General features: G+C 38.6%; 1 protein-coding gene across 3 annotated transcripts in view; it reads right to left on the bottom strand.

The window, feature by feature from the left end:
* Positions 1 to 14,942, bottom strand: part of RAB6A (RAB6A, member RAS oncogene family) — a 97,814-nt gene that overhangs the window by 21,183 nt on the left and 61,689 nt on the right. For all 3 annotated transcript variants that reach the window (XM_023509473.1, XM_003780913.3, XM_003780912.3), the window contains exon 6: positions 7,462 to 7,555. In XM_023509473.1, coding sequence (XP_023365241.1) covers positions 7,462 to 7,555 — 94 coding nt within the window. The remainder of the gene's footprint in view (positions 1 to 7,461; positions 7,556 to 14,942) is intronic.

The following is a 14,942-nucleotide window of genomic DNA, read 5'->3' as shown; positions in this document are numbered from 1 at the left end:
CTCACAGCAACCTCAAACTCTTGGGCTTAAGCAATTCTCTTGCCTCAGCCTCCCAAGTAGCTGGGACTACAAGCACCTGTCACAACGCCCAGCTATTTTTTGGTTCTAGTTGTCATTGTTGTTTGGCAGGCCTGGGCTGGATTCCAACACGCCAGCTCCGGTGTATGTGGCTGGCACCATAGCCACTTGAGCTACAGGTGCCGAGCCACTTTACATCTTCTGTATTAACCTGGATGAAGTTGAAACACATTCTTCTTAGTAAAGTATCACAAGAATGGAAAAGCAAATACCCAATGTACTCAATACTAATACGAAGCTAGTAGATGATCTAATTTTTTTTCTTTTTTCTTTGAGACAGAATCTCACTATGTCACCCTCAGTAGAGTGCTGTAGTGTCACAGCTCACAGCAACCTCAAAGTTTTGGGCTTAAGTGATTCTCTTGCCTCAGCCTCCCAAGTAGCTGGGACTACAGGCACCCACCACAATGCCTGGCTATTTTTTTTTGGTTGCAGTTGTCACTATTGTTTAGCAGGGCCAGGCCGGGCTTGAACCTGCCATCTTCCATGTATGTGGCTGGCACCCTACTCACTGAGCTACGGGCACCGAGCCTAGACAATCTAATTCATGCCTACATAGAAGAAAAACTCATTTCAATTCAACTTGGGGGGAGGGACAATGTGGAAGGGGAGGAGGAAGGATGTGGGGTGCTCTCACTTAATGAGCACAATGTAGTAGTATATGGCACACCTTTTGGGTGTGGGACACAACTATAAGAGGGACTCTACCTAACAAATTCAAATATTGTGACCTGGTTGTTTGTACCCTCATATTAACCTGAAATTTATATATATATATATATAAAGACATTTCATGCAAATAGAAACCAAAGGTGAGGAGTAGTAGCTGTCAGATAAAACAGATTTTAAATAATCAAAAACAGTCACAAAAAAAGTTCATTATACAGAGTGTCCATAAACTTTGTGTGCAATTTAAAACAGTAAACTATAATGAAAAAACGATCAGTTCAGCAAGAGGACATATGATATTAAATATGTACTACAATACCAGAGCACCCAGATTCACAAAACAAATATTATTAGATCTAAAGATAGAGGTAGCAACACAGTAATAGTGGGGGTCTTCAACACCCTACTCACAGCACTAGAGAGATCATTGAGACCAAAAGTCAACAAAGAAACGTTAGACTTAAATTGGACTCTAGACACTTACAGATCATTCTACCCAACAACTACAGAATATATATATTTTTTCATGAGCGTACAGAACATTCCCCAAGATAGACCATATATGTTAGGCCACAAAATAAGTCTGAACAAATTTTTAAAAATTAAAATCACATCAAGTATCACCTCAGGTCACTGTGGAATAAAGCTACAAGTTAATATTAATACAAAACAACTTCAGTAAATATATAAATACATGGAAATTAAACAACATGCTCTTGAATCACCACTGGGTCAATGAAGAAGTAAAATCAGAAATTGAAAGTTTTCAAAAATGAAAAAAAAAACAAAACCCAAACCTACAGGACATAGTAAAAGCAGTGCTAAAAGTAATGTTTATAGTATTAAATGCCTACATCAAAAAAGTAGATGCTTGAGCCTAGGTATTTGAGGTTGCAGTGAGCTATGATGACACCACTGCATTATGCCCAGGGTACCTGAGTGAGACTGTCTTAAAAAAAAAAAAAAGGTAGAAAAACTACAAATTAACAACCTAAGGTCACACTTCAAAGAACCAGAAAAACAAAACCCCAAATTAGCAGAAAAAAAGAAATAACAAGGATGAGATCAGGACTAAATGAAATAGAGACTGGATAATTACTCTGTGGTTTACCCCATCCAGTACACATTAATAAAATGCATATGCTTTTTTTCCTATCAAAAAAAAAATAGCAATGGGCAACACCTATGGTTCAAAAAAGTAGGGCACCGGCCCCATATACCAGAGGTGGCAGGTTCAAACCTAGTCCTGGCCAAAAATAACTGCAAAAAAAAAAAAAAAAAAAAACAACAACTAAGGGGGGGATCAATAAAACAAAATGTTGATTCTTTGAAAAGATAAACAAAATTAACAAACCACTACTTAGACTAACCAAGATCCAAATAAACATATGCACGCATATCAGAAACGAAAAAGGAGACCTTACAACTAATACCACAGAAATACAAAAGATCAACAGAGGCTTTTATGAACTACACATCTACAAACTAGAAAATCTAGAGAAAATCAGTGAATTCCTAAAAAGATACAACCTCCTGAGATTGAACCAGGAAGAAACAGAATTTCTGAATAGACCAATATCAATAGCAAGATTGAATCAGTAATTAAAAGCTCCCAACAATAAAAAGCCTAGGACCAAAGAAATTCACAGCAGAATTCTACCAGACATACAAAGAACTGGGGCCAATCCTACTGAAAACTATTGTAACACTGAGAGGAATGAATGCTCTTTAACATTCTACAAAGCCAGTTTTACCCTGATACTAAAAGCAGGAAAAGATCCAACATAAAAATAAAATCACACATCAATATCACCCATGAACACAGATGAAAAAACTTCAACAAAATCCTAACAAACTGAATCCAACAGAGCATAGGAAAAGGATAATTCACTACAATCAAGTGCGTTTCTTCCCAGGGATATAAGGCTGATTTAATACACATAATCAGTAACTGTAATTCACTACATAAATAGAATTAAAAACAAAAACCATAACATATCATCATCTCAATACACCTAAAAAAAGCAATCAAGAAAATACAGCATCCCTCCATGATAAAACCCCACCCCAAACTCAGCATAGAATGAACATACTCAAAATAATGATAGGCATGTATGACAAACCTATAGCTAACATCATACACTCCTAAGATTTGGAACAAAACAGAGATGCCCACTTTCATTACTTCTATTTAACATAGTATTGGAAGTCCTAGATAGAGCAATAAGGCAACAGAAAGAAATAAAGGGCATCCAAATTTGAAGAGAGGATGTCAAATTATCTATTTGCTGATGATACGATCTTATAACCAACCTAGAAAACCCTAAGGACTCTTCCAAAAATCTCTAACAATTGATAAATGAATTCAGCAAAGTCTCAGGTTATAAAATTAACACACAAAGATCAATAGCATTGGCTCGGCACCTGTGGCTCAAGTGGCTAAGGCACCAGCCACTTGAGTGGCTAATACACCTAAGGTAGTGGGTTCGAATCCAGACCACGCCCGCCAAACAACAATGACGGCTGCAACCAAAAAAAAAAAAAAAAGCCAGGCGTTGTGGCGGGCGCCTGTGGTCCCAGCTACTTGGGAGTCTGAGGCAGGAGACTCACTTGAGCCCAGGAGTTGGAGGTTGCTGTGAGCTGTGATGCCACAGTACTCTACCCATGGGGACAGCCTGAGGCTCTATCTCAAAAATAATAGCATTTTAAAATACCAATAATGACCAAGCTGAGAACCAAGTCAATTCTATTTACAACAGCTGCAACAACAACAAAATCAAAAATACCCCCCAACCTGGCTCGATTCCTGTAGCTCAGTGAGTAGGGCACCGGCCACATACACAAAGGCTGCAGGTTCAAGCCTGGCCTGGGCCTGCTAAACAACAATGACAACTACAACAACAACAAGACAAATAGCCAGGTATTGTGGCAGGAGCCTGTAGACCTAGCTACTTGGACGGCTAAGGGAAGAGAATTGCTTAAGCCCAAGAGTTGGAGGTTGTTGTGAGCTATGATGCCATGGCAATCTACCAAGGGTGACATATAATGAGACTCTGTCTCCAAAAAAAAAAGAAAAAAAATTTATGACCAAGACCCCAAAAGCAAATGCAATCAAAACAAAATAGACAAATGGGATTTAATAAAATTAAAAATCTTCAATGCTAAAGAAAAAATCCAAAGAGTACACAGACAACCTATAGAATGGGAGAAAATATTCATAAACTATGTACTTGATGAAGGAATAACATCTAGAACGATTGTTCTCAACCTTCCTAATGTCATGACCCTTTAATACAGCTCCTCATGTTGTGGTGATCCCCAACCATAAAATTATTTCATTGCTACTTTATAACTGTGATTTTGCTACTGTTACAAACTGTAATGTAAATATCTGCTATTAGGTGACCCCTGTGAAAGGGTCGTTTGACCCCCAAAGGGGTTGCGACCCACAGGTTGAGAACCACTGATCTAGAATCTACAAAGAATTCAAACAATTCAGCAAGAAAAAAACAATCCCAATAAAAAGTGGAGAAATGGCCAGGTGTCATGGTTCACACTTGTAATTATAGCACTCTGAGAGACCCAAGCCTGAAGGATTGCTTAAGCTTGAGACCAGCCTGAGCAAGAGTGAGACCCTGTCTCCACTTGAAACACAAAAGTAACAGGGCATTGTGGTAGATGCCTATAGCCTATAGTCCCAATTACTGGGGAGGCTGCGACAGGAGATCACTTGAACCCAGGAGTCTGAGGTTGCTTTGAGGTAGGCTGACATCATGGCACTCTACCCTGGGCAACAGACTGTGACATTTTCTTTTCTTTTCTTTTTTTTTTTTTTTTTTGAGACAGAGCCTCAAGCTGTCCCCCTGGGCAGAGTACTGTGGCATCACAGCAACCTCCAACTCCTGGGCTCAAGAGAGTCTCTTGCCTCCGCCTCCCAAGTAGTTGGGACCACAGGCGCCGACCACAACACCTGGCTATATTTTTTGGTTGTATCCGTAATTGTTGTTTGGCGGGCCTGGGCTGGATTCGAAACCACCACCTTAGGTGTATGTGGCTGGCGCCTTAGTCACTTGAGCCACAGGCGCCAGCCGACACTTTCTTAAACGAAAAAAAAAAAGAAATAAAGAGAAAAAGTGGAGAAATGACATGACCAGGCAACAGCAAACAGCCAACAAATATATGAAAACAGCCAAACATATGCAAACAGCCAACAAATACATTAAGAGTGTTTTACATCGCTAATGATTAGAGAAATCCAAATTAAAACAACAATAAGATGCCATCTTACAAGTAGAATAGCCATTATTAAAATCAAAAAACAGGCTGGGTACAGTGGCTCATGCCTAAAATCCTAGCACTCTGGGAGTCCAAGGCAGGAGGACTGTTTGATGCCAGGAGTTTGAGACCAGCCTGAACAACATAGCAAGACCTGATTCCCACCCCCCTCCCCCCAAAAAGAAAAATTAGCCAGATGTGGTGGCATGTGTAGTCCCAGCTATATAGAAAGCTGAGATGGAAGGACTGCTTGAGTCCAGAATTTGAGTGAAACATGATGATGCCACTGTGCTCTAGACTAAGCAAGAAGACCCTGTCATTCATAAACAAATAAATAAATTTTAAAAACAAATAAAAATAAGTGGAAAACCAATAGGTATTGGTGTGGATGTGGTGAAAAGGGAACACGTAACACTGCTGGTGGAATATAAATTAGTACAATCTCTATGGAGATCGTTATGGATATTTCTCAAAGAACTAAAGATCTAGCATGCTCTCTTGCAATCCCACTACTAGGTATCTACTCAAAGGAAAAGAAATCATTACATCAAAAAGATACCTGCACTTATTTTTAATCACACCACAATTCATTGCAAAGTGTCGATCAACTGATGAGTTGATAAAGAAGTGTGAGAGAAAAGAGAAGGGAAGGGAAGGAAAGGAAAGCTGTCTGGAATATATGCAGTCATTGCTAATAATATTTTTCATATTGATGGCCAGATTTTTTCTGAACAGCTCGGTATTTATCATGGAGTACTACTCAGCTACAAGAAAGAAACAAATAACATCTTGTATAGCAATTTGGATAGAATTAGAGGACATACATTATCCCAAGTGAAGTAACTTAGGACCAGAAAAATAAATGCCAAATGTTTTCAGTTATAAGTAGGAACTAAACAAATCTATGCAAAGACACACAGTGTGGAATAATAGATACTGTATACTCCAAAGGGTGAAGAGTGGACAGGGGTAATGGATGAAAATTAACCTATGGGGTATGATGTACACTACTCAAGTGATGGGAACAACATCCCAGTCTTCACCATTATACAATATATACATCTACTGGAATTCAACTTATACCCCCTAATCCTATGAAAAAAAAATTTTTTTTTTTTGAGACAGACTCTCACTTTGTTGCCCTCAGTTGAGTGCTGTAGTGCCATAGCTCACAGTAACCTCAAACTTTCAGGCTCAAGTGATCCTCTTGCCTTAGCATCCTGAGTAGCTGGGACTACAGGCACCTGCCACCAACACTCCGTGAATTTTTTTTTTTAGAGATAGGGTCTTGCTCTTGCTCAGGCTGGTCTCAAACTCATCAGCTCAAGTAATCCACCTGCTTTGGCTTCCCACAGTGCTAGGATTAAAAGGCATGAGACACTGCGCCCAGTCCCATATAAAAATTTTTTAAAAATTGGTCTATACTCTGGGAGGCTGAGGCAGGAGTCTGAGTCTGAGGCAGTAGTATTGGTCCATACTCTGAATTGCCTGAGCTCAGGAGTTCGAGACCAGCCTGAGCTAGAGTGAGACCCCGTCTCTAAAAAGTACCCAGGTGTTACGGCAGGCATCTATAGTCCCAGCTACTTGGGAGGCTAAGGCAAGAGAATCACTGTGTCCAACAGTTTGTAGTTGCTGTGAGCTACGACACTACAGCACTCTACTGAAGGAGAAAAAGTAAGACTCTTGTCTCAAAAAAAAAAAAAAAAATTTGGTCTATAAATCCTATAAACCCGGATCACTTTTCTTTATGATATGTAACCCTGAAGAATTATAAGCAGGTGAATTTTTGAGCAACTCATCTTATAAATAGCTTGATAATGTTAGGTCTCACTATATTTTCCTGCTCTCTTCCCTCAAAATACTTATTGTAAACACTGATCAAACACCAGTTTATTTAAGGATAAAATAGTAGAATTTATTTTCAGAATACAAACAAAACACCATTACTAACAATACTTGCTTTCATTTGTCACAGGCTTTTCATCAAACTCTGAAATAAGGAAAATGTACCTTTCTTTTCTTTTTTTTTTTTAAAGTTTTTTTTTTTTGTTTTGTTTTGTTTTTGCAGTTTTTGGCTGGGCTGGGTTTGAACCCACCACCTCCGGTATATGGGGCTGGTGCTCTACTCCTTGAGCCACAGGTGTCACCGAAAATGTACCTTTCTAACAAACCAATAGAAATGTAATGAGAGTATGATAAATTTACAACTTTGCATTCATAATAAAATAGTTGTCCTATGCACAGTTTGAAAAGTGTGGCAAGTCTTTTCTCTTTCTAAAAACTATGCCTTCTTTATATTTTCTCATTGTTTGAAAACATGTTGCTAGTTTCTGTTGTTGCTAACTGGAAGAAAACCTTACACCAGAAAATAGATACTCACATAATTATTTGATGTTTTTTCAATCTGGTAACCTCAACACACACTTGAAGAACACTTACCTGCTTTACATTATATCCTGCTTTTGCACTAGTTTCAATAAACATAACGTTTAGCTCTTTGGCTTTTCTCTCTCCCTCTTCAATTGACACTTGCCTGTAGAAAATAAGAAAAAGGAATTCTTACTTTTGAAAGATACAGTATTATAAAGTTTATTAAAAAGTTCTGAAAAGAACTTTCTTTGATATAGGTGCTAGTTACACAGGTGAGATTAGTTTGAAAATTCATCAATCTGCAGTACATTTGATATTTGAGCACTTCATGTATGTATAATTAACTGAATTTATTTTATTGAAGACAAATTTTATTGCTCTGTTGTCCAGGATAGAGTGCAGTGATGTTATCATAGCTCACTGTAACTTCACATCACCTTGACTCAAGTGATCATTCTACCTCAGCCTCCTGAGAAGGTGGCTACAAAAGTGTTCCATGCTACCCAGCTAATTTTTTCTATTTTTTGTAAAGACAAAGTCTCACTCTCGCTTGGGTCATCTTGAACTCTAGGCCCCAAGCAATCCTCTCACCTTGGCATCTCAAAGTGCTAGGATTTACAGGCGTGGGCCACTGTGCCCAGTCTCTAAACAATTTTTCAAAAGACATTCTTTACTGATTTGCCTTTACTTGACTTAGCTCATCCTTTAATTTTTTTTACTTTTATTGTTATTTTTATTTTTGTTTTTTTAGAGACAGAGTCTCACTTTATCACCCTCTGTAGAGTGCTGTGGGCAGCCTCACACAGCTTTGTGGGCAGCGTCACATAGCTCACAGCAACCTCCAACTCCTGGGCTATAGGGATTCTCTTGCCTCAGCCTCCCGAGTAGCTGGGACTACAGGTGCTTGCCACAATGCCGGGCTTTTTTTTTGTTGCAGTTTGGCAGGAGCTGGAGTTGAACCTGCCACCCTTGGTATATGGAGCCGGCGCCCTTCTCACTGAGCCACAGGAGCTGCCCAATTTTTTTTTTTTTTTACTTTTAAAAACTTAATAGCATGCTTGGTGGTGCCTGTGGCTCAAAGGAGTAAGGCACCGGCCCTATGTGCCGGAGGTGGCAGGTTCAAACCCAGCCCCAGCCAAAAACAAAAAAAAAAAAAAAAAAAAAAAAAAAAAAAAACCCCAGAAACTTAATAGCATACTTCTTGGTAAAGTCTTAAGACTTCTATGGTACAGTCTCTTGACATAAAATACTAGTACTTTAACATTTCTTTTACAGAGTATTTTGTGATGCATTATAATTAACAGTGTATCTCATATTGAGAGCTCTTCAAATGAAAGATTATGTCATTTATCTTGGTATTCCCAATGCCTGGGTGGCACACAGGTAATCAGTAAACATGCAAATGTTTTACTTAAATAGCTCTAAACTACCAGCTGACAAACCCTGCTTTTCTACAACACAGAAAACTGAGCAATGGAATAGATTTCCACAAGATCATTTTTTACCCATATATATATATATATATCTCCTTACATCCATCTCTAGTCCTGTTATTATGGAGTAACAGTTTTATGCCTAAAACTTATACCTATGCATTAGATCCCATTCCCTTCTTGTCTACAAGAAGATATTATTGTAGAAATTCTCTACTCACTAAAAACAAGGATTTTCTCTTATTTTGCCATTTGCTTGTTTTATCCTCATTCTGTGTATAAATTTTAAATAAAAAAATTTTGCCCATTTTTTAACACTTTGATAGTAAACTGCAACAATCTGCAGTCCTTCAGTCCTAAACACTTCAGCAATGTAAATTTCCTAAAAATAAGGACATTTTCTTAAGCACAGTGCAATTATTAAAATTCAGAAATTATATAGTACTATCATTGAATCTGTATATCTCATTCAGATTTTGCTGATTATCTTAATAAAGGCCCCTAGAGCAAATGAAATACTTCTGTAAAGAGAAAATTTCTCAACTATTTGGTTACCCTGAGGTACAAGTATAGGAAAAGAACGGAAGAAGGGGAAAGAAGAATCAGTCTCTAGCATCTTCCAACGGTAACTAGTTTCCCCCCTAAGCATGTCATTAGGACTCATGAATTTAAGCGTATTTTGTGATAATTATTAATTCTCAAATATTCCTATTTGACCAGTAGAACATCTTTAAGTTGGCTCCTGAACCTGACACAACCCTAATGGTCTTTAATAACTCTCTTGATATGATATTCCAAATGTTTCCCAACACTTTAAGTGTTTCCAAACACTAAACAATTCTAAAGTGAAATCTTCAAAACAAGTTATTTTCTTTCTTTTCTTTCTTTTTCTTTTTTTTTTGAGACAGAGTCTCAAGCTGTCGCCCTGGGTAGAGTGCCGTGGCATTGCAGCTCACAGCAACCTCATACTCTTGGGCTTAAGCAATTCTCTTGCCTCAGCCTCCCAAGTAGCTGGGACTATAGGCGCTTGCCACAATGCCTGGCCACTTTTTTGGTTGCAGCTGTCATTGTTGTTTGGTGGGCCCCGGGCTGGATTCAAACCCGCCAGCTCCAGAGTATGTGGCTGGCAACCTAGCCACCTGAGCTATAGGCGCCAAGCCTAAACAAGTGATTTTCAAAGATGCCCAGCTTCTGTTTCTGTCACCGCACCTTAGTTCCTCCCACTTTCCTCACGGGCAAACATTTTCTTTAAACCTGGATTTCCTTCCTTTTTCTTTCCCCTTAATAATTTAATGGCTATGCAGGTCCCAGTCCCTTGTTTCTGGTGCTCACAGGCCCACTGCTCTGGAGGTATTCAGTGCTGAATTCCACAGCAGCAGTCCAACTGTGGTGGCAGCCCAGAGGGGACCTTATTTTTAGTAGTATGTATACAAATCTGTATTTCCCTCTTTCTTCAGTAAACTGTAGCACATGTTACCTACAATTTCAATTCAACTCATTTTTCACTTGGTCATATATCCTGAACATTCACTCTATAGTAATACACATATTCCTTATTCCTTTTTTATATCTCCCTAGCAATCCTTTATGAGGATGTACCTAAGTTTATCTTATCATTTCCCTTTTGTGGGCATTCGGGCTATTTATTTTACAGCCTTTAGATATTATAAAAAGTGCTACAGCAAAATGTCCTATATAATGTCTTTTTGTATTCATACCAATTTATCTTGGAGAGATTCCAAAAAGTGGGATTTTCAGGTGAAGGGCTAGATGAACATAGTACCTATTTCCCCTGTATATGTGCTCAGTAGATTTTTAACTTGGAATTCTGGCAATCTGAATTATGAGGCAAAAACATTTTACAGTGTAGTTTTTAATTTGTATTTCAGTAAGAGCAAAACTAAGCTTCTTTTCAGAGAGTTAAGAGCAATATCACTTTCTCCATGAATTGTCTAATTAGTCCATGAAATCAGGGAAAACTAACAATTCAGTATGGAATTGTCCATACTGCTATGTCTTTTTTCTTCTTCTTTTTTTTTAGACAGAGTCTCATTATGTCGCCCTTGGTAGAATGCTGTGGCATCACAGCTCACACAACCTCAAACTCTTGGGCTTAGGTGATTCTCTTGCCTCAGCCTCCCAAGCAGTTGGAACTACAGGCACCCACCACAATGCATGGCTATTTTTTGTTGCAGTTGTGATTGTTGTTTACTTGGCCCAGGCTGGGTTTGAACCCACCAGGCTCGGTGCATGTGGCTGGTGCCATAACCACTGTGCTATAGGCACCAAGCCTCTTCTCTATTTTTAGAAGCTCTTTATATAGCACAGATATTAGCCATTTCTGAAATTATTTACAAATACTTTTTTCCTAGTTTTCTACTTACATATTTGTGATATTTTATGTAATTAAATTTATTGACATTTTCCCTTATTTGGTTGAACAGCACTAGCATTACTAAGTAACAGTATTCAGTTAGTCCTTATTTTGTTTTTAGAAATCTCTGATCCTTTTTGAATTTGTCTTGGTGGAATGCAAGAACTTAAATCAATTTCATCTTTTTCTATAGTTAATCATTTATCCTAATCAATTTATTGTATAGCTCATTTTCTCCACTGATTTTTTTTTTTGAGACAAAGCCTCAAGCTGTCGCCCTGGGTAGAATGCTGTGACATCACAGCTCACAGCAACCTCCAACTCCTGGGCTCAATCGAGTCTCTTGCCTCCACCTCCCAAGTAGCTGGGACTACAGGTGCCTGCCACAACGCCTGGCTATTTTTTGGTTGCAGCCATCATTGTTGTTTGGTGGGCCCGGACTGGATTCGAATCCGCCACCTTAGGGCGGCTAGTGCCTTAGCCACTTGAGCCACAGGCACCGAGCCTTCTCCACTGATTTGAGGTACTACCTTTACACTTATTTTCCACATAAAATTGTGTCTGTTTCTAGATTTTATATTCTGTTCCATTTTTCTATATTCTATTAATGCAGAAATATTACACAAATATATAGATATTTTTAAGAGATAAGATCTTGCTCTGTCATCCAGGTTGTAGTGTAATGGTTTCACTGCAGCCTCAAACTATCAGGTTAAAATGACGTGATTCTCCTACTTCAGCCTCCCAAGTAGTTAGGACTACAGGTGTACTTTTTATCTTTTTTAGAGGTGAAGGAGGCAGTCTCACTATATTCCCCAGGCTGGTCTATAACTCCTGGCTTCAAGTGATCATCTTGCTGATTCAGCCTCCCAAAGTGGTGGGATTGCAGTCATGAAACACTGTGCCCATGTGTTTCAATTATAGAGGTTTTTTGTTTCAATATCTAAAAGGACCAGGTATTCAACAGGGTTCTTTTGTTTTCAAGCTTTCGTGGCTATTCCTGATTCATTATTATTTTTTTTTTGGCCAGGGCTGAGTTTGAACCACCACCTCCAGCATGTGGGGCCAGTGCCCTACTCCTCTGAGCCACAGGAGCTGCCCGCTATTCTTGATTTATATAAACAAAATATTTAGTCTAGGTCTAAGGAAAAAATAACTGATAGCATTTGGTTATTGGGATTTGTTAAATTAGGAAAATTCAGGGGAAACTAACATTTTTATATGAAGTTTTTCTACCCAACAACACAATATGATTTTTCTGATGTTCAAATCTACACTGAGTCCTTGCTTAGTGATTTATAATTATTTCTAAAGTTTTGAATAGTAGTACGTTATAGGTATGCCTCAAATGTTTTTTCCTATTATAAATAGGGTCACCTTGTTCATTTTCCTTCATAACTTCAGATGGGCATTCTATCTTGTACTCAGATTTTCAACCCCCAACTCCAATGTTACTAATAATCTCCATTTCTAAATACAATAGTTTATTATCAGATTTAACCTTAAAGGACATTTAACATTCTGCTCCTTAAAACGTTTATTTTCATTTGGCTCCAATTGTACTGTATCTGCCTAGTTTTCCTCCTACCTTTGTTGCCAATTTCTCCTTTCTGTTTTGCCGGTTCTTCCTCATTTCCTCAACTTCCAAATCAATAGTTCTTATCAAGGGGCAAATTGGGGAGAAAATTTGGTTGTCACAACCTGGTAGGTGTGTGCTACTGGTATCTACTGAGTAGAAGCCAAGAATGTTGCTAAATATCCTATAGGCACAGGACAATCCCCTACAAGAAAAAAATTATCTTACCAAAATGTCAATCATGCTAAGGTTGAGAAATCCCATTTTAAATAATGGAAGCATCCCTTAGTCTTCTTTTCCACTTGCAATCACTCCCTTGGTTTTTAATACCATTTATGTGCTGATTAATTCCCAACTTTATTTAGCTTGGACTGTTCCTCTGAACCCCACTCATATATCCAACTGGTCACCTGACGTCTTCACTTAGATATCTCATGGCCACACTAAATTGAACATGACCCAAATTGAAAAAAGTTCCTTAAATATTTGTCATTTTTTATCTCTATGCTAGCAACAGCAGACTTTGGAATATAAGTGACACTCAGTATTTCTTGAATAAATGATCCCTAGTCTGTAAACCCTATATATGCATGATTCCAGACAGAAATCCTTCCTGGTTTTAGAATCCTGAGTATATTCACTAGATTATAAGTCATTTTAATAAAATGGTTAAATATTAGCTATAGCAATGGTCCCAGTCATGGTTTGGTTGTTAGACTTACCTACAAACATTCTTTAAAATACAGAGCCTAACTCCAGACTCACTGAATCCCAGTACAGAGGAAGGATGCAAATCTTCCCACATGGAAAAAGTGAACCATGATCCTTTAGAGTCAGAGTCTCAAGGGTCTAATAAGCCATATTTACAAAGTGATTCTCAGGGCTCAGGGTCTGTAGCTCAGCGGCTAAGACGCCAGCCACATACCCCAGGGCTCACCTGGCCTGGGGCCTGCCAAACAATGACAACTACAACAACAAAAGAAAACAGCTGGGCATTGTGGCAGGCACCTATAGTCCCAGCTACTTGGGAGGCAGAGGCAAGAGAATAGTTATTCTGGCTATTTTTTGTTGTTGTTGCAGTTTTCACTGTTGTTTAGCAGGTCTGGACAGGTTTTGAACCCACCGGCTTCGATGTATGTGGCTGGTGTGGTAACCAATGTGATACGGGCGCCAAGCCCTGGCTATTTTTTTGTTACAGTTCTCATTGTTTAGCAGGTTGGGGCCAGGCTGGAACCCGCCCGACTCAGTGTATGTGGCTAGTGCCCTAACCACTGAGTTACAGATGCTGAGCCATATTATTCAAATTCTTGATAATACTGTGTATTATCCATCTTTTGGATCATGGTCAATTTAATAGGTGAACATCACTTTTACATTTATATACAAACATTATCTTTCCCTTTATGGATTCAGGAATTCACATCACACTTATAAAAGGCCTCTCACTACCAAAATATTTTCTTTTAGTATTTTTTAGAAACACATTTAAATCTTTTACTCCTTTGAAAATCATTTTAATGGAATGAACAAGCTCCAATTCTTTTAAATGTGAATAGTTGAGAGGTGATAGCCTGACAAAAATTACTGAGAAAGATGGTAATTCCATCTAACAACAAATACAACTGTAACAAAAAAATCATTATAAATGTAATTTAGTAAGTGTCTAGCATTTGTGCATTCAACTGAAATATTAAGCAATAAAAGAAAAGATAGTTATAAACATCCTCCTCAGGTCAGGCATGGTGGCTCCTGACTATCATCCTAGCATTTTTGGAGGCCAAGGCAGGTGGATTGCTTGAGCTCTGTGAGTTTGAGACCAACCTGAGCCACAGCGAGACCCCCATCTCTAAAAATAGTCAGGAGTTGTGGCAGGCACCTATAATACCAGTTACTATAGAAGGCAAGAGGATCACTTGAGCCCAGGAATTCGAGGTTGCTATGATCTATGACACCATGGCACTCTACAGAGGATGATAAAGTGAGATTCTGTCTCAGGAACAAAAAAGAAATCCTCCGTATATAATTCTGGCTGTAAAGAGAAATAATTCAGATAGCTTTTCTGTTTAAAAATGAAGGTACCGGCTCGGCGCCTATAGCTCAACCGGCTAAGGCGCCAGCCACGTACACCTAAGGTGGCGGGTTCGAATCCCCAGCCCGGACCCGCCAA

The sequence above is a fragment of the Otolemur garnettii genome, unplaced genomic scaffold (genome assembly GCF_000181295.1).
Source record: "Otolemur garnettii isolate 467f Iridium unplaced genomic scaffold, OtoGar3 scaffold00001, whole genome shotgun sequence".
In the NCBI taxonomy this organism is placed as follows: Eukaryota; Metazoa; Chordata; class Mammalia; order Primates; family Galagidae; genus Otolemur; species Otolemur garnettii.
Note: the sequence above shows the minus strand (reverse complement) of the source record. Positions and strands in the feature narration are given on the sequence as shown.